The 20241-nt window shown below is 43.4% G+C and overlaps 1 protein-coding gene across 3 annotated transcripts in view; it reads right to left on the bottom strand.

The window, feature by feature from the left end:
- The window catches only part of WWP2 (WW domain containing E3 ubiquitin protein ligase 2), a 138249-nt gene that overhangs the window by 93462 nt on the left and 24546 nt on the right, over positions 1–20241 (bottom strand). For all 3 annotated transcript variants that reach the window (XM_029924155.1, XM_029924156.1, XM_029924157.1), the window contains 2 exons: positions 19697–19844; positions 19226–19347 (listed from right to left, as the gene is read on the bottom strand). In XM_029924155.1, the coding sequence (XP_029780015.1) occupies positions 19226–19347; positions 19697–19844 (270 nt within the window). The remainder of the gene's footprint in view (positions 1–19225; positions 19348–19696; positions 19845–20241) is intronic.

Here is a 20241-nt window from a genome sequence, read left to right on the forward strand (position 1 = left end):
TGTTAAGTTAAAAAAAAGACCATGATGAGGCACCAGGGGCGCTCAGCCGCTTAGGCGTCCAACTCTTGGTTTGGGTCTGGTCACGATCTTATGATTCTTTGAGTTCCAGTCCGTCATCTGGCTCTGCACTGACAGTGTAGAGGCTGCTTGGGATTCTCTTTCTCCTTTTCTCTCTGCCCCTCCTTTTCTTTCTCTCTCTCTCTCCCTCTCTCTCTCTCTCAAAAATAAATCAATTTAAATTTTCTGGTTTATTTATTTTTTGAGAAAGAGTGAGAGAGAGAAAGAGAGCACGAGCAGGGGAGGGACAGTGAGAGACGGGACAGAAGATTCAGAGTGGGCTCCATCCTGACAGCACAGATCCCAAAGCGGGGCTCGAACTCATGAACCGTGAGATCATGACCTGAGCCGAAGTCAGCACTTAACCAACTGAGCAACCCCGGTGCTCCCAAAAAAATAAATGAAGCAGAGAAAAATTATAAGCTATGCTTGAAGAGTAAGATTATGAAACACAGGTTTTATTTTTAAATTTCTATTATCTGCATAGTGGATATATTTTTTCTTAATTTCCACATCACTTAGACATGTAGACAGGAAGTATTTACAAATGAAAGGACATGCTGTCTATGATTTGCTTTCAAATATTCCCCAAAAAAGTGGGGTCTGGAGGCAAAAGACAATCTGATACGCCGATCCTTCTTAAACATGGTAACAAGTACAGGATGCTTAATCCCTACTCTGTCTACACTCATTCACCTGAAAAACTTCCCGTAATAAAAAGTTTTAAAAAGTTTCCACATGTGCTATGTAATATTGCCTTCACAATAAATAATATTAACTAAAAAAATAAAAAATAACAACGGCAAGCTTATTATGAAAACCTGAAACAATACAGAATGGCAAAAGATGACACCTACCCCATAAATACGCACATTCCAAATCCCTTCCCCAGGAGACAGCCCACAATTGTCCTCCTTGTATGAAGTCACCGTATGTGCAAACACTGCCACAAATACACATGTACCAACCACATGTGCAAAACTGACTTTGTCCTAGAAAAGCTGTGCCCTTTGATTTCACGCTTAATGTGGTCTATGAATCTTTAAAAACGTATACAAAAGTGGTCTATCCATATGGTGGAGTTTTAGGGTTGAGGGAGGGGCATGTTCAAGGTCAGTTCAGCCTTGACTGGAATGCCCCTCTCCACGGGAGTGAATGTATGTAATGTATGCATAAACATTAATCAATTAAGGAAAGCAGGAGGAAGAGAGGGAGGGAGGGAAGGCACAGACATCATCTGACAAATGTGTGCCGTGCTGGCCTGTACCTAACGGTGGTACTGCCTGACACCTGTCTGTGCCATCAGGGCTCTGGTGCAGGATCGCTTCCCCCTCCGACATACCAGTCTGTGACAAGAATAAGTCACCCACTCTAAGAAAAATACTCATAGTGTCCTGGAAGACAGAAGGAAAAGGGAAAAGAATACACTCAGATGAATGAGGTTCGACCTTAACACTACGGCCGCAGCCATAGCGTCTGCCCGCGGAGAACCTGGGAGACGGAATAGGCAATCAGGCGGGAGACGCTCTCCAATAACTGGCACAGAGTAGAGGCCTGCACACCAGAAGAAATGTTTCAGGGGCACTTTTTTTTGTTTTTTGGCAAGCGGAAGCAAACAGCTCATATCCAGGCAACAGTCTCATTTTCCTGTCACCGATTCTGGGCTCTGTGCAAGGCCACCATTTCATGCCTATAACAGCTGTCAGTTTAGAAGTGGAATGCTAGGTGGCTGATGAGAAGCAGTGTGGGTCCTCTAGGACGAGGCACTACGCCTCTGTGGGGAGGCTTATGAGGAATGAGAAGTTTCTAGAGCTGTACAAACAGTACGTTTCTACATTAACAACCTGATTTGGAAAAAAGTTTCTCAAGCCTTCCTTGAGTAACAACCTCTAGACCTGCAGGCTCCAAGATGGGAGCCCAGAGCCACATGCGGGCACAGAGCACTAGAAATTCCAGGCCAGTCCAGGCCAGTCCACGATGAGATGTTCTGGGAGTGTAAAACAACACACCAGATTTCAAACACGCAACACACACAAAAAGAATGCAAAATATATCAATAAAGCTTTTTTATATTGGTTGCATAGTAAAATGGTAATATTTGGGATATATTAGGCTAAAGAATTTTTTAATGTTTATTTATTTTTGAGAGAGAGAGAGAGAGAGACAGACAGACAGAATGCAAGCAGGGGAGGGGCAAAGAGAGAGGGAGACACAGAATCCAAAGCAGGTTCCAGACCCTGAGCTATCAGCACAGAGACCAACGTGGGGCTCAAACCCATGAACTGCAAGATCATGACCTGAGTCAAAGTCAGATGCTTAACTGATTAAGCCACCTAGGTGACCCAGGGGCTAAATAAACTACTATATTAAAATTAATTTCACATGTGTTCTTTTTACATTTATTGATTTATTTTGAGAGAAAGAGGACAAGCAGGGGAGGGGCAGAGAGAGAGTGAAAGAATCGCAAGCAGGCTCCACTTTCAGCACAGAGCCCAACTCAGGGCTCGATCTCACAACCATGAGATCACACCCTGACCTAAATCAAGAGTCGGACGCTTAATAGATTGAGCCACCCAGGCGCCCCTGTTTTTACTTTTTTTAATGTGACTACTAGACAATTTTAAATTGCACATGTGGCTCACACAGTATTCCTATTGGCCAGCGCTGCTCCAGGGCCTCCTCCCTGCCCTTTTTTGGTCATCATCTTGAGCAGCAATCAATGCCCAGGCCAGACTGGTCCCAAGGGCCACCTCTGGGTGCCCAGACTGCACCAAGCTCGTTCCTGTCTCAAAGCTTCCCACGTGTGGTTCTCTCAGCCTGGAATGCTCTCCTGTTGGCCTGGGTGTCCCTCCTCAGCCTCTGGAGCACCAGTGTGGCCTCTGCAGGGAAGTCCCCCCCGACACCCCGCCTCCAAGACAGGTTAAGTACTTGCTGGGACAGCCCCAGTGCATCTTGTATTGCCCTCCATTGTGTCCGCCACAAGGGGGCTTGTGTGCACCAGTCACCTGTTTAACATCTCTCCGTTTCCCTGCCCAGATCCTAAATTCCAGGACTGTGCCTTGTTCACTGCCACATCTCAAGCATCCAGCCTAGAGCTCAAGGTAAAAATTTACTATGTGAGGGGCATCTGGGGGGCCTAGTCAGTTATGCGTCCAACTCTCGGTTTTGGTTCAGGTTGTGATCTTGCAGCTGATGGGTCTGAGCCCCGCATCAGGCTCTGCGCTGACAGCACAGAAGCTAGGTGGGATTCTCTCTTTCCCTCTCTCTGTACCTCTCCTGCTCACTCATTCTCTCAAAACAGATGGATATTTTAAAAATTTTATATGTGAGGGGCACCTGGGTGGCTCAGTCAGTTAAGCAATGGACTCCTGATTTTAGCTCAGGTCATGATCTCATGGTTCATGAGTTCGAGCCCCACATTGGGCTCTGTGCTGACATCTCAGAGACTGCTTGGGATTCTCTGTCTCCTCTCTCTCTCTCTCTCTCTCTCAAAAATAAACTTTAAAAAATATTGACTATGAGAATGCTTGTAAGTAAACCTCATACCCAACTCCTGTTCCCAACAGGTCTCACAATCATAAGAAAATGCCTATAGAGAAGATTTCCTCTCATATAAAACCCTGATCCAACACTGAGAAATCGTTATATCTAAAAGTAAAAAAAGAAAATGGGGGGAAAATGTCCTGACCACCTACTACAGACTAAAATGCAAAAGATCAGAATATACCTCCAGAAAAAAAAGAGGCGGGGGTTGGTAACCAGCCCTGGCCGGCATTCATGCTTTGAGGGGGAAATAAAACCACTCTCTGCTCAAATACATGTTCCCAGGAGGCTGACCAACTTCCAAAACCGATAGGCTTACAGAACACCCTAGATGCAGCAATAAACCCCAGGCTACGCCAAGGCGGCCACGTACAGGGGAAGGGATTCCTGACAGAAAGCTTTTCTTCTTTCTTCAAGTGAGGTTTCACAAGGCAGCCTCTCTGCTGGTGACACAGAGAGCAGGTCTGTTTTAGCATTCACTGCCGGGCCTGTGTGTTTACTTTTGAGACTCCTGGCTAAAAGGACCTTTTCTTTCAAACAGCTCTCCGCGGACACCAAAGCCATGATCTAGGCCCGGCTGTAACTTTGAGAAGCTGGGGATGTGGGGGTGGGGGCAGGGGTGCTTCTGGCTTCTTCGGGAATTCCTTGAGGTTCTGGCTTGGCCGTATCTGCCCGAGGTGCAGATGGTGGAAAGCAACATACAGAGAGCTTTTCAGAGACGATTAAAGGCGGTTTTAAATCCCGCTGCCTGGCATCTGGTGCCAATCAGGAAAACAGTAGTCACTGATGCAACTGCAAGCAGACCAGGGCAAAAATCAAACAAAAGCTTGCATTTGGAGGCTGGAGGCGGACTCAGCCTAATGCCTCCCCAGGGCAGGCAGCTGGTACTACCCAGGTCCCTCAGAGGGGAGCCATGATGCTGGCCACAAAACCTAAGTCACAATAAAAGGCATTCATTGTCTCATCCTCATAATCAAACTAGGTGTGTGTGTGTATGTGTGTGTGTGTGTGTATATATATATTAGTGTCTTGTGTTCTAAGCCCAGAAGCGGAGGGATGCCCAAGAGTGAACAAATATCTAACAATGCCTGCTGCATGAAGCTTGCACTGCAGATGTAGAGGACAAGGAGTGAGATCAAATACGGAGTATCAAACAGGGATGCTGCTAAAAGGAAAACAAAGCTGGGAAAGGAAGAGGGAATGCTGGGTAGGGAGGAATCGCAACTAAGACAGTCTGTTGAAGGCCACATATTCTATGATGCCATCTGTACAAAATGTCCAGAAAAGGCACAGCTACAGACACAGAAGACAGACTCGTGGTGGCCAGAGGCCGGGGTGGGCATAAGGGACCTCATTGGGATGATGGAAAAGTTCACAGTAACGTTGCACAACTTGGTAAAATTTTTTAAAATCACTGAATTGCACACTTCCGAAAAAGAAAGAATGGCCAGGGAAAGCCTCACTGAGGTGAGCAGACTGGAAGCGGTGAGGGAGGAAGGCCACAAGGCCACACGAGGAAGGTCCAGGAAGAAGGGAGGGCCAGCACCAAGGCCCTGTAGGGAACAGCAGCAGGTAAGACAGGGAAGAGGCTTAGGGACCCGAGGGGGCTTTGCAGAGAGGGGAATGTTTGAGATGAGATAACAGAGGAGTAACAAGAAGATCTGGGAGGGACTTTAGGTCTTTAGGGGACGATTTTAGTTTGTACTTGTCGTGCAGGGAACAACCACCGCAGAAGCGGTACGATGCGGCTTGGGTTTGGGTTGTTCTGGCTGCTGTCAAAAGCGTATTGCAGGAAGACAAACACAGGCATCCTAACGGCTGAAAAGAGGAATCTGGACATGGGTGATGGCAGCGGCCATGATGAGAAATGGCCAGGATGGCGGCTGTAACAGAGAGAGTGACGTCAAGGAAGACACCAAAGTTCTTAGCCTGAGCAAGACTGAATCACCAGTGCCTCAGATGGAGGAAGCGGAGGGAAAGCCAGTGTGGATTTGAAGATGTTAATTAGACATCCGGAAACACGGTCTTTGGCTGCCAAGGGAGAGGCCCAAGCTGCATGTCACAGGTGTCCAGACCAAATTTAAAGCCCTGATGCCAGGCAAGATCATGAAGGGCAGGGGTGGATGCATGACTAAGCCAACCTGGAGTACCCCAGTGTTTCCAGACTGGCAACGAGTAAACCAACAGAGATCAATGAAGGAAAGACAGAAAAGCAACCACGTATGGTGTTCTGAAAACCAAGGAAGAGCAGTAGGTCCAGAGGAGGGGTGGACTCTTTGTATCCAATTTGCTGGGCAAGTGAGCCGAGGATGAGAAATGATGGTCAGATTTCACAACTGGGAGGCAACTGAAGCAGCGTGAAGCAGGGCAATGCGAGCCAAAGCTTCCCTGGAAGTTTCTCAAGAGGAAAAGGAGAGAGGAAGAAAGAAAAGAGATGCAAATGAAAATAATGAAAAGTAATTGTTTTTCACCTAACAGACCTGGCAGAAGTTAAAAATGTAGACAAGCCCCAGCACCGCTGATGAGACGAGGATGCAGGCACCGGCACACACGCTTGGCAAGCGTGTGAACCGGCCAGGGCTTTGCAGCGGACCCAGGCCACAGGCGTCAAAACCCTTGAAACACGCTTGCCCTCGGACCCAGCAATTGCATGCCTAGGAATTTATGGACTTAAGAAAAAAAAATGGACAGAAGCACAGAGATCTTTACAAGAATTGACCAAGAACTCGTTTATACCAGTAAAGAACAGAAATGGCCAACAATAGGAGGTTGACTAAATTATGATGCGTTCATCCCCCAAAATTGCTACTATAGTCATTAAAAATGGTCTGGTTTCATTAAGGTTAAAAAAAAATTGAGTGGAAAAAAAAACAAGTTACAAAGCAATATGCAAAGTGAGTTCCCATTTTAGAAACAATAGTTACGCACACATATGTATATGATTTACATGGCCCCGCCCCCCCAAAGGTTAGTGGATATACAACAAAAGATTTACAGGGTTAGGTCTGATTAAGAAACTTTTTTTTTTTATTTTTATGTTTATTTTTGAGAGAAAGACCATGTGAGCGGGGTTGGGGCAGAGAGAGAGGGAGACACAGAATCGGAAGCAGGCTCCAGGCTCTGAGCTGTCAGCACAGAGCCCGACACGGGGCTTGAACCCACGAACCATGAGATCATGACCTGAGCCGAAGCCGGACACTTACCCGACTGAGCTACCCAGGCGCCCCTGATTAAGAAACTTTTAAGTGCACTTCAGATAGCTGTGAAATTAGGTGACTAACTAGTTGTTACTTAACCTTCTAATCTCTGTATAAGTCTAATTACATGAAATAGAAGTGGGGGTTCTGATTTTTTACTTTGCTTATCCATTTGGAGTGTCATTGTAACTACTGTATTGTAAATGATGGAAAATAACTGCATATGTTAAAAAAATAGTGTTATATTCTTAAAAAAATAAAGTTACAAAAAAAAATAGGGACCACAAAAAAAAAAGAAACTTTTAAGTGAATTTAACCTTCTTCCTCATTGGATGCAGAGAGGCTCTGGGAGCAAACAGCCTGGGTTAAATCCACTGCGGGGCCCTGGGCAGGTCACCTAACACCTGCCTATTTCCTCAGCGAAGGGGATGGCAATAAAGGTATGCAGGAGGACTGCGTAAGTTCTACCCTGTATATTTCACGAATTCAAAACAATGCCTCATACGTAACTAAAGCAATTCAGAATGGTCTTTGGCTTTCTTTTCAAAAGCATGAAAATAATGATAATTGGAAAAACAACAATAATATTTTCAGTTTTAGAGGCATGCAATTCTGTTAAAAAACAGTAACATTTGCAGTTCTAAGGCATGCATCATTTTTATAAGCAGAGAAAATAATATTTTCGATTTGGGGAGCAAGGCACAATTTCTCAGAAATTGTGAAACAACCCCATGAGAAAGCTTGTGGCAGAGTGGGGCAAAAAAAAAAAAAAAAAAAAAAAGGAGCAAGTTCTGAAGTATACCCCTGACTGCACACCCCACCCCGTAGAAGACAGAAGCATGGATGGTGACACTTTGGAGCAGTGTCTTCAAGAGAGAATCAAAGTGAATGGCAAAGCTGGAATCTCAATTGGAAAGGTCGTTCCCACTGAAAGAAGCAAAAGCAAGATTACTGTAACTTCTGAAGTGCCTTTTGTCAAAATTTTTTGACAAAATATCTCATCAAAAAAAATTTGAAGAGGGGCGCCTGGGTGGCTCAGTTGGTTGAGCATCTGACTTCGGTCGGCTCAGGTCATGATTTCACGGTTTGTGGGTTCAAGCCCCACACTGGGCTCTGTGCTGACAGCTCAGAGCCTGTTTCAGATCCTGTGTCTCCCTCTCTCTCTGCCCCTCCCCCTGCTCATGCTCTGTCTCTCTGTCTCAAAAATAAACAAACATTAAAAAAAAAAGGTTAAAAAAATTTGAAGAAGAATAATCTATGTGCCGCCCGCGTGTAACCGCTAACAGCAGAGAGAGGTAGGGACTGCGTTTCTTGCAGATTAATCAGGACAAGTGTGTCAGAAAAAATGAAGAAAAAAATGAGGATTAAAACTCATGTACCTGGAATATTCTGTATGAGTTCTTGAATAAAACTTGGGAACCAAAACAAAAAAGAGAAATTAATTTAAAAAATAAATATAAAATTGCCTTTACTGTAGAGCAAAAAAGAGAAAAATTTTTTTTTCCTTTTCTCTCTTTTCCCTCTGATTCAAGTTCCAAGGATCAGTAGTTTTATTTAGCTTCCAGCTGAAACACTGGGAAAACAGTGCTGTGTTTACTTTAAAATAAATGCATGCACTGTCTGTCAGGCATGACTCCTTGAGACGCACAGCCCACCCACCAGAGCGCCCCATCCTTACGGAAGAGAGAGGGAGGCGGGGCACCCCTCATGACTGGCCTATCTGTTCCCGAAATGTAAAGTGCCAAAACAACCCTCTGCTTATAAGACTTTTAAATAAATGTTTGCGTTCTTGCCTTTTTTTTTCTAGCTACACATGGGCAAAGAGACCTGCACAGAAAATGGAGAGCATAAGCAAGGGGCTTTTCAAAGTCAACTTCACTTTTCACAGCAGCATGGGTGCGGCAATTCTCAAACTTTGTGTGCTTTACAGAACAGAAGTGACAAGTAAATACACGGATGAGGTGGAGAACCAGAGCTCTCATATGAAAAGGAAGATGAGGAAGGAACCCTGTGGGACTGAACTAGAAATCAAGGTTTCATTACGAACTCACAGTATTTCATATAAAGACAGAGCTACAGATACCACACATCTGTGTGTATATGTGATGTGACGTGTATACGCATACGCACATGTGCACAGATACCAGCTAAAGACAAAGTATGTCAGAAAAAAAGAAGGCTACAGAGTCAAGAAAAGTTTTGAAGAAGAGCAGTGACAAGCTACGTCCAACCTCGTTCTGACACCCCCTCCGAAGAAAACGGAGAGACCACGTAAAACCAGTAGGAAAAAATACAACTAGATCCTTATCCCACATCATGTTATCAAAATAAACTTTAGACTGAGTACAGAATTAAATGGTTAAAAAACTAAATAAAGAAAACTATCACGAGGTGCCTGGCTGGCTCAATTGGTTGAGCATGTGACTCTTGATCTCAAGGTTGTAAGTTTGAGCCTCACTTAGGTGTAGAGATTACTTAAAATCTTTAAAAAAAAGAAAAAGGAAGGAAGAAAGAAAACTGTCACAAGTATCAGTTCAAGGAAAGTATCTAGCTTTATTTTTTTCCCAAGTGGTTAGCTTTATGTTCCTCAGGCTTGAGTGTGCATCAGAATTCCCTGGAAAATCTATTAAAACAGATCAGTGGGCCCCACCCCCAGAGTTTCTGGTTCTGCAAGTCTGGGACAGGCCCTCAGAATTTACATTTGTAACGTGTTTCCAGGCAACACCCATGTTGCTCATCGGGGACCACACTTCAAAAACCACTTGGTTAGCTGAGGGTCCTAATGCCATTTGTTCGCCTCTTCTGATTTTCAATGTGACTTTATCATATAGTAAATTCTATCTAATCTATATCAAAGGGATACAGAAGGCACCCACTGGCCGAACCAGGGATAACGTGAGCATCAAAATAATGGCAGAAGTAAATTATAACCCACTGAGTGAAATAAGAATCCATGAGTTAAGACTGATACTGCATACCCATATGCCTAAAAGAAAACACTCTTCCTTGCTGTAGGCCAACTAATAAATACACAAGAAATAATAAAACTGAGGAAAAATATTTTGCAACCGTCACAGTAATAACTGATTAAGGGAAAACATCATTAATGAAAGCAAAAACGAGTAAGTAAAGATGTAATGAGGATATTTACATAGTCTCAAAGTACAGTATGTCCCCATCAATTACCTTTTAGTTATTAAGAGAAAACAATAATTTTACAGTGGAGAACCTGGCAGACACCACTTTAGCCAAATGACCACAGTTAACATCATTAACAGTCAAACAAGCTGAGTCATGAGCCTCCTGATATGATGCATTGAGAAGGACACAATATCTCTTCTGGAGTGTTCCTGCCAAAAATACATACCCTGAATCTAATCCTGAGGAAAAATCAGACAGAGCCAAGTTGAGAAGATTCTACAAAAAGACTGGTTTGAACTCTTCAACAATGCCGGTGTCATGAGAGATAAAAATAGGCTGAGGAACTAACCCCAGATTTAAGGAGACAATGTACAATTTGTATGGGATCCCAGATCATGGAGATACCACTGTAAGTGCATTTTTGCAACAATTAGAAAATACTATTTAGGTGATAGTAGGGCAAAAATGTTATTTTCTTGATTTAATAGTACAGTGATTACATAAGAAAACACAGAAAACATCTTTAAAAACAGATACTTAAGTATTTAGGGACAAATGAGGTTCATAATTTATAATGATTCACAAAATTATTATAGGCATATGTATAGACAGAGACAAAGTTAAAGCAAATGTATCAAAATAGTAACAGTTGGCTGTAGAGTAGAAGGGAATTTCTTGTCCCATTCTTGTAACTTGTCTTTGAATTTGAAATTATTTTTCACTTTTTTTTTGTTGTTGTTTTATTTATTTTGAGAGAGACAGAGAGCAAGCAGGGGATGATGGGCAGAGAGAGAGAGAGAGAGAGAGAGAATCCCAAGCAGGCTCCACATTGCCAGCGCAGAGTCCGATATGGGACTTGAACCCATGAACTGCAAGATCACGACCAGAGCCGAAGTCAAGAGTCGGACCCTTACCAACTGAGCCACCCTGGCACCCCTGAAATTATTTTAAAATAAGAAAGGTTTAAAAAAATTCTACTTCAAAATACATTTCTCTCCTTCAAAGGAGAACAACCTGGTAGTGCCAAGATCTGCAGAGTTAGGGAAGCCAGCTGCAGGACAGGAGTGCTACAAGAGAAAATGGAGTCTTACATCCTACCTGCTACCAGCTTAGAAAGAAATCAAGATCATCCAGTGGGCAGGTACAGATGCAACATATGCTAATAACTACCGAAGCTGGGTGATGGGGAGCATGTGTGAAAATTCCCCTAACAAAAAGGTTTTTGAAAATCATTACTCAACCCCAGCATCCGGTTTCCACAGAGAGGACCGGAGCTGTCCTCAAGAGCCAAACCAGACCTTTGTGTCAGGTCCTTCCTGCAGCTGCAGCCAGGTCAACGTCCTTGCAAAAAGTCAGTCAAGGCTGACCCTTATGCAACTGCAGGACTTGAGTAAAGCCCTCAACTACAGCATCCCTCTGTCAGAGGGAGGCAGAACACACCAGCTGAGTTTCCTAGTCAACTTCCAAGTCCACCCAGAGGACAACAAGGCGGTGAATGCAGGAAGGAACTGTGCCTGGTGGAGGGAAAAAACACCAGGCAGGACAAGCACTACCCGTCAAGGCCCTTTCCCAGGAAAAGCTGTTTCGGGAAGACCAGGCCACAGTAGGAGGAGTCACCTAACACACTGGAACCTACTACCCTACGTAACCATATTCACACTTACACACTAATCTGGACATGTTCCCAGCCTAACAGCTCCCAAGGCAGGCAGGCTCCCAGACTCTGGTGCTCAAAACGTCTCATGCTAAAGACAGCTTCCCCACTCCACACCCTCAGGGCTTTCGTTATTTGTCCAGTCTTAGAACATTAGAACTCTCGGGGCACCTGGGTGGCTCAGTCCGTTGAGCGTTCGGCTTTGGCTCAGGTCATGATCCGCAGTTCATGGGTTGCAGCCCCATGTCAGGGTCTGTGCTGACAGCTCAGAGCCTGGAGCTTGTCTTCAGATTCTGTGTCTCCCTCTCTCTCTGACCCTCCCCTGCTCACGCTGTCTGTCTCTCAATAAATAAAAAACATTAAAAAATTTTTTTAATTAAAAAAAAGAACATTAGAACTCTCCCTTGGAACAACCTCAGGACTGCCTTGCATTTAGGCCAGGAGGCCCTACGCCAGGGAGGGCCTGAACATCTCAATCATTGAGAAGAAAAGTATCAGAGGAGAGGCGCATGGGTGGCTCAGTCGGCTGAGCATCCCAACTTTTGATTTCTGCTTAGGTCATGATCTCGTGGTTCGTGGGCTCGAGCCCCACATTAAGCTCTGCACTGACAATGCAGACCTTGCTTGGGATTCTCTCTCCCTCTCTTTCTGCCTCCCCCCCATCCCACTCTCTCTCTCTCTCGCTCTCTCTCTCAAAATAAATAAACTTAAAAAAAAAAAAGGTATCAGAGGAGCCAGAATTACTACTACTACTCCTACTCCTACTACTACTCCTACTACTACTCCTACTACTACTACTACTACTACTACTACCACCACAACCACCACCACTACTGCTGCTGCTGTTGCCACAACTTATATAGTACTTACATGTGTAAGGTACTACCGTTAGCTCATTGAATCTCAAAATAATGTTATACAGATGAAGAAACAGACACACAGAGAAGTGACTGTCCAACATCACAAAGCTGATGGAATCAGGATTCAAACCCAGATGGTTGGACTCCAGAGCCCACATGGTCTTAACTTCTCAACAGATTTGTAATCACCAGAAACAGCCTTGCTGCACACAGAGAGCTTTATGAAACAGCCGGAATGTTCTGTAACTCGTCTAAGCCACTCTCATTCTAGATTTGTTTTTCTGAAAAAAAAAAAAACAGTTCCCCATCTTCCAACAATCCACATTTTCCATCAGATGTGGATCTGATGTGCCTCACAGCTCAACCTAGCCGCACACTCGAGGTGCTAAGGCTGGTGCTGGCCAGATTGGCAGCAGCGGTGGTGACCCTCAGGAACGACCTAAGCCCTGGGCAACAAGAAAACATCCTCCTGAATTACTTTGGGCTTAAAAAGAAAAATCACAACAGCAATTACAAACAAGGAACAGAACGCAGCAACAGGTATGGATTTACCAGTAGAAAACTGTCAGACAGTATCTACTAAAGCTAAAATACATCCACTCCATGAACTAAGGGTGCTAGATAGTTGGATAGACCAACAGATGCATGCATATGCTTTCCAAAATGCCTGTATCAGAATGTTCATCGAAGCTTTGCTCATGATGGTCCAAAACTGGAAACAACACCAATGTCCGCCAGCAGGAGAATAATCAAATAAACTGTGGTGTAGTCATATAATAGAAACCTTCACCCCAGTAAAAAAAAAAAAAAAAAAACCCTAGTATTACATGCAAAAGCATGGGTAATTCTCACAGATCCGATGAACCTGGCATAAGAAAATGTACTGTATGATTTCACTGATAAAAATTTAAGAACAGGCTAAACTAACAAATTATGACAGAAGTCAGAATAGTGGTTATCTCAGGGTGGGAAAAGGGCTAGTAGTTGACAGGGACACAGGAATCTTCTGGGGCCTTCTAAATATCCTATATCTTGATCTGAGTAGCAATTAACAGATGTGAACGGATGTAAACATTCACTGAATTATATCAGTTACGGTATGTGAACTTTTCTTGAAAAGAAAAAAATGTGAATACCCAGGGGAATAAAGTCAAAGCCAAGTTTAAAGCATGAAAGTTTTCATCATTCAACAAGACAAAAATAAATGCAATATAAGCTTTCAACTCAAAAAGCCATAAATGACCAACTCACTGACTGAATTAAAAAAAAAAATCTAGGGCAAATAGTTGAAAAAAATTTAAAGTTAAAAATTAAAAAAAAAAACCTGGGATGCCTGGGTGGCTCAGTCAGTTGAGCGTCCAACTTTGGCACAGGTCGTGATCTCACAGTTCATGAGTTCGAGCCTCACACTGGCTCGCTGCTGTCAGCACAGAGCCTGTTTCAGATCCTCGGTCCCCCTCTCGCTGCACCTCCCCCATTCATTCTCTCTTTCTCTCAAAAATAAACATTTTTTTAAATGGAAATATTAGGGGTACCTGGGTGACTCAGTCAGTTGACCATTTAACTCCTGATTTAGGCTCAGGTCATGATCTCATGGTTTATGGGATTGAATCTTGTGTCAACTTCTGCACTGTCAATGCTGAGCCTACTAGGAACTCTCTCTCTCTCCTCTCTCTGCCCTTCCCCTGCTTGCTCTCTGTCTCTCTCAAAATAAATAAACTTTTTTTAAATTTACATTATTTATTTTTGAGAGACAGAGAGAGACAGTGTGAATAGGGGAGGGGCAGAGAGAGAAAGAGACACAGAATCTGCAGACAGGCTCCAGGCTCTAAGCTAGCTGTCAGCGCCGAGCCCGATGTGGGACTCAAACCCACGAACCATGAGATCATGACTAAGCCAAAGTCGGACGCCTAACCGACTGAGCCACCCAGGCGCCCCTTAAACTTTTTAAAATATTAGAAAACATGGTATAACTGAACAATCCAAGTAGTCCTATGAAAAATAAATTAAAAAGCAAAAGTTAAAGCAAAAATGATTATGCTGGTTAAGAAAAAAATTTGGAACAAATACAAAAAATTTTAAGGGAGAAAAATTAGACACATTTTTAAAATGAGAATGCTATTTAAAATCTTTATACTAATAAATTTGAAAAATCTCATGAAACCATTTTTCTCAGAAAATATGAATTAACAAAACTGATGAAGATGAAGAAGAAAAACGAACAAACCAATCATTATGGGGTAAGAAACTGAAAAAGTCATCAAAGAATTATTTTAGAGAAAGCAGCCAGACCCAGTTGGTTTTACGGGTGAGCTCTTTCCTGCATTCATGGAACAGATAATTCCCATGTTATAGAGTCTGTTCCCAAAGTTGGAAAGAGCTTTAATTTACTTTATAAAATTAGGTAAGCCTCAATTCCAAAGCCGACGAAAATAGTACAAAACTACAGACAAATGCCACTTGTGAATATAGGTGGAAAACCCCCAAAGAAAATATTAACAGGCGATTGTAACAAAAGTTTCACAGAAAAATCAAACACGAGCAATTGGATATATTTAAGAAATTTTAAGATTGTTATTATTAGACATAGAAGAAAAATCATTTAACTATCCCAATAGCTATCTAAAAGATATTTGACAAAAATTCAACAAAAAATCAATGATTAATTAATAATTAATTAAAATGAGAAAAAAAAAAAAACAAGAACTTACTAACACCCAACTTTACATCCAGAGAAGAGGCATTAGAAGCACAGTTACAAGAAAGGGCAGATGTCCACTCCGTCACCACAACAGGAAGTCATACACAAAGCGACTAACAGGAAGTGTAATCATCTCCTAATATAAGCAAAATTATCAATCTTAGAAATCACGTGTCTATCAACAAAACCCAAAAGAAATGATTGAAAACCTACACTAAGAATTCAGCTATTGAGTGATAATGAAAAAAACAAAAACAAAAAACAAAACCCACACATGCAGAAACTAATAGTCGTATACAAACAACACTAAGTTAGAAGACCTAATAGAAAAATATCCCACTGAAAATAAAATCAAAAGGGGTTTTTAAATTTTAGAATATTCTGGGGCGCCCGGGTGGTTCAGTCAATTAATGATCAGGTCATGATCTCACGGTTTGCGAGTTCAAGCCCTGTATCTGGCCCTGTGCAGACAGCTCAGAGCCTGGAGCCTGCTTTGGATTCTGTGTCTCCCTCTCTCTCTGCTCATCCCCCGCTAGCACTCTGTCTGTCTCTCTCTCAAAAATAAAATAAAAACATTAAAAAAAAGAAAAGAAAATGACACTTAGAGAGAAACAATTGAAACTGAACAGGAACTGAGTATCAGATGATCATAAGGAATTCATATCAATATTGCGAGGTGTGATAATAGTGTGGTAATCACAGACAAAGACATCCTTTCTGTTTCCTCCCTGGGCTCAGCCGAATTTGCAGAGACATGGCTAAACGCACCAGGAAGGTCAGAATCATCGGTAAATGCAGGACCCGTTATGGTGCCTCCCGCAGGAAAAATGGTGAAGAAGATTGAAATAAGCCGGCACGCCAAGTACACTGGCTCTTTCTGTGGCAAAACCAAGATGAAAAGATGAGCCACGGGGACGTGGCACTGTGGTTCCTGCGTGAAAACGGTGGCCGGTGACCCGCAAGAGCACATCCACCTGCCGTCCGCAGGTACAGCAGAGTCGGCCCCCAGAAGCCCGAGGAGCTGAGGGCAGGGAAGTCCCAGCCCTGGAACACCACTAGTCTGTGTGCTCGTCTGTGACAAAGGGGCTCATTTCTGTTACACAATGAAGTGAAACACAAGGATCATGTCCTTTACGAGAGGCAGGCTGGAGAATCTAAGATATAATACTGGGACATCTGTAATTTACTTGGAAATACTACAACCAAAAAAAGAAATAGATGAAGCAAATCTGGCATAATATTAATTATCAAACAAGCAAAAAATACATACATATGCATATTTTTTTAACCAATAAATGCCAATAGAAACTAATAGTCTTGGCCATGGCTGATGGGAAGGTAAATTGGCAGAACTTTTCTGGAGAGTAATCTTGCAACATCTGTCAAAAGTCACAAATACGTGAAAAATGTTTAAACCCCACAAATTCATCTCCAATAACTTTTTTTTTGAGATACAGTGAGAGAGGGGCGACCCCATTGGCTCAGTTGGTTAAGCGTCCAGCTTCGGCTCAGGTCATGATCTCACGGTTTGTGGGTTCAAGCCCCGCATCGGGCTCTGTGCTGACCGCTCAGAGCCTGGAGCCTGCTTTGGATTCTGTGTCTCTTTCTCTCTCTGCCCCTCTCCTGTTCACGCTCTCTGTCTCTCAAAAATAAATAAATGTAAAAAAAACAAACATAGAATTACCATATGACTCCGCAATTCTTCTTGGGCACAGACCCAAAAGAACTGAAAGCAGGGACCTAAACAGGTATTTGTACCCTCTCATTCATAACAGCACTGTTTACTATAAGCAAAATGTGGGAGCGGCCCAAGCATCCCTGGATGAGTGAATGTGGAATGCACATAGGATGGATTATTATTTGGCCCTAACAAGAAGGGGGATTCTGAAACATGCCACAGCTTACAGCCGCCTTGAGGATCTTACGCTGGTACAATAAGCCAGAAATAAAAGGACAAATACTGTAGGATTCCACCTACACGACGTAGGGTGTCAGATTCACAGAGAAAGTAGAATGGTGGGCGGGGTGGAGGGAAGAGAAGAAATGAAGTGTGTAGTGGGTACAGAGTTTGAGTTTAAAGTTTTGAAGATGGGGCGCCTGCACGGTGCAGTCGGGTAAGGGTATGACTTTGGCTCAGGTCATGATCTCACGGTTTGTAAGTTCAAGCCCCTTGGCAGGCTCTCTGCTCTCAGCACAGAGCCCGCTTCACATCTTCTGTCTCCCTCTCTCTCTCTGCCCCTCCCCACCTCATGCACCCAAACATGCTCTCTCTCAAAGAAAATTAACATTTATAAATAAACTTGTGAAGATGAATGGCAGTGATGGTTGCACAGGGCGTATGTACTTAATTGTCACTACACTGTACACTTACAAATGGTTAGGATGGTAAATTTTATGTTACATGCGTTTTATCACAATAAGAAATAAGTAAGTAAAGATCTATTAAGGGGCACCGGGCTGGCTCAGTCAGAAGAGCACGCGACTCTTGATCCTGTGGCCATGGGTTTGAGCCCCACGTTGGGTACAAAGATTACAAAACAATAATAATAATAAGCAACTTTAGAACAAAAAAAAGTGGGGCACTTGGGTGGCTCAGTCAGTTGGGTGTCCAACTTTGGCTCAGGTCATGATTTCATGGTTCTTGAGTTTGAGCCCTGAGTTGGACACTGCCCTGACAGCACAGAGCCTGACTGGGATTCTCTCTCTCCCTCTCCCTGTGCCCCACCCCTGCTAGCACACGCGTGCACTCTCTTTCTCAAAAACAAGCATTTAAAAAATGCTTTAATAAGAAATGATACCTAATATTTTAAAGATAAAAGGTCATGTTATAAAGTAACATGTTTATGTATGGTCTCGATTTTGTTTCAGGGATGTCTTAAATATTTACACGTAAACACAGGAAAAAAAGGTCCAGAAAAAAATACATATCAAAATGTTAGCAATGATCACTAAGCAGTGTAGTTTATAACAGAATTTTATTTCCCTTGTATGTCTGTGTGCTTGTGTATAATTTCCAGTTTTGCTACAATTGCTCGTATGATCAAAAGCAAAAGTATGGGGACACAACAAATGAAGAAGAAGAAAAGAAAGGACACCCATGCTGGCTCCTGACCCTAATGTGACAACGTCCACAACCGTATCTCCAAAGGACATAATAAATATAACCCTCCTTGATAATCAAACTATAAAAGGTAGGCTAGAGTTTGGGAAAATAAAGACCGACTCAAAAGATAAACCATCAGGGAGTTCCCCGTCAGAAAGAAAGACTCCCGAATCCACGCGGCGTTCAGCGGGCACCAACACTCCCCACCCCCACATTCCTCTTAAGCTAATTCCACTTTCAGAAAATATTTTCTAGACAGCAGACATCAAGAGAAAAAGGAGCCTTCCTTTCCATGGCACGCCCTCGCCACATATGGTGCCGCTCTCAATAGAGGCTTTATGAGGGAGGGTCCAGATCCCACAGCCACGGGTTATGCCACTGACCACAAGCAGCAATAAATAGACATTAGGGTTCAGATTTCCATGCAGCAGAGGCACCCTGAGTAATTAAGACAGAGCTTCCAGCACATTCCAATACCCAGGAAACGTTTACTGAGTGCCTACTAAGTACAAGGCTCTACTTTCCACACCATTCCCCCTCCACACAAACACAAACACACGTGGCTTCTCTGTTCCATACAAGGACTCAGACCAGGAAAGTAATGATTTGGGCTGGAGGCGTTTGACAGTTTGATTCAAACTGGATTCTCCTGGATCGGGAAAAGAGGGTGAGAGGGAAAGGCAAAGCATTCATCCTTGAAAGAGGATCAAGGGGACACATGGCTGCGTCCCAGCACTCCAGCTCGAGGACAGAGGAGGCAGAATCCCACCGCAGAGGAGAGAGGAGCTCTCGCCTTCCTAAAACTCCAGGGGCGGCACCCACAGGGGACAGAGTCACCGCAGCCCCTGGTCCTGGAGGAAACTGCATCATCGGGCCTCTCCGTGCTGTGTGAGAGAAATCCTAAACTCCTGAATTCTTCCCCCAAAACCCACAAATGAATCATGTTGGCCACCCCTTCATCATACGTACTTTTGCCCCCATTGTTCTTCAGGACATTGGAGAGGTTGACAGAGGCGGTGCCTAGCAGTTCATTTCTCAAAGTATGGCAGCTCCAAACCTTCAAATCTAAATGACTCTGGGCCGTGACATTCCTGGAAAACAAATACTTGATTCATCACATCCAAGTATGCTGGTCACTCCTACAGCTTAGGAGAAAACAGATAAACTACACTGCTGACACGTGGGGAGAGGGGACCTTAAACAGGAAGGTTTAAGGTTTAACGTACACCCTTTCCCCCACAAAGCTGACTCTGTAACCATCTAGCTAATAATGATCACTCTGTGAGCTCAATGATGTAGAAACACCGGAAGAGGGGCACTTTGGGTACCAAAGGCACAAGAGTTTGAGGCATCACAGGAAACCTGGATCTCCCACAACCCCCTTGCAGAGCCTTCTCTCTTTCTCCCATGTTACTACAAAGAGAAGGGACTTTCTCTTACAAAATGATGATCTCATTCCAGAGAAGCTCCGAGCTCCCGATCCGCTTCCCAGTCTTCTTGGTCTCACTGGGGAGCCCATCCACTGCCACCTCCACAAATGAGTTAATTCGAGGTTGACGATTATGCACCTTGGGCTTTGCTGACACCACTGGACAGGAAAGAAAAGTCAAAGATGAGTCACAGGGCTCCCCGCTGCCCCCCTGTGGCACACGTTCTTGCTCTTTTCTGTTGTTTCATTTAAAAAATAAGTTTTGGTTTTTTTCTGGTCCTAAAAAAACCATTTTTTTTTAATGTGAGGATATTTTAAAAATATGAGGCGTAAGAAAAGAAGCACTACTAACCTGAAAACTCTGGGATAATTATCATTAAGATGTTGGCAAATCCAGACTTTCCAGACTTTCGTCTCTTATGCTCCCAAGTCTTTAAGAATTCTTCTCCCTCCAGCATCAATTTTAAATGGCTGCAATATGAGCCCACTGAACAGACATGCCATAATTTAGTTAACTATTCTTTCATTGCTGAATAGACCGCTTTCAATTTTTCAC

This window comes from Suricata suricatta, chromosome 16 (assembly GCF_006229205.1).
Source record: "Suricata suricatta isolate VVHF042 chromosome 16, meerkat_22Aug2017_6uvM2_HiC, whole genome shotgun sequence".
Lineage (NCBI taxonomy): Eukaryota > Metazoa > Chordata > Mammalia > Carnivora > Herpestidae > Suricata > Suricata suricatta.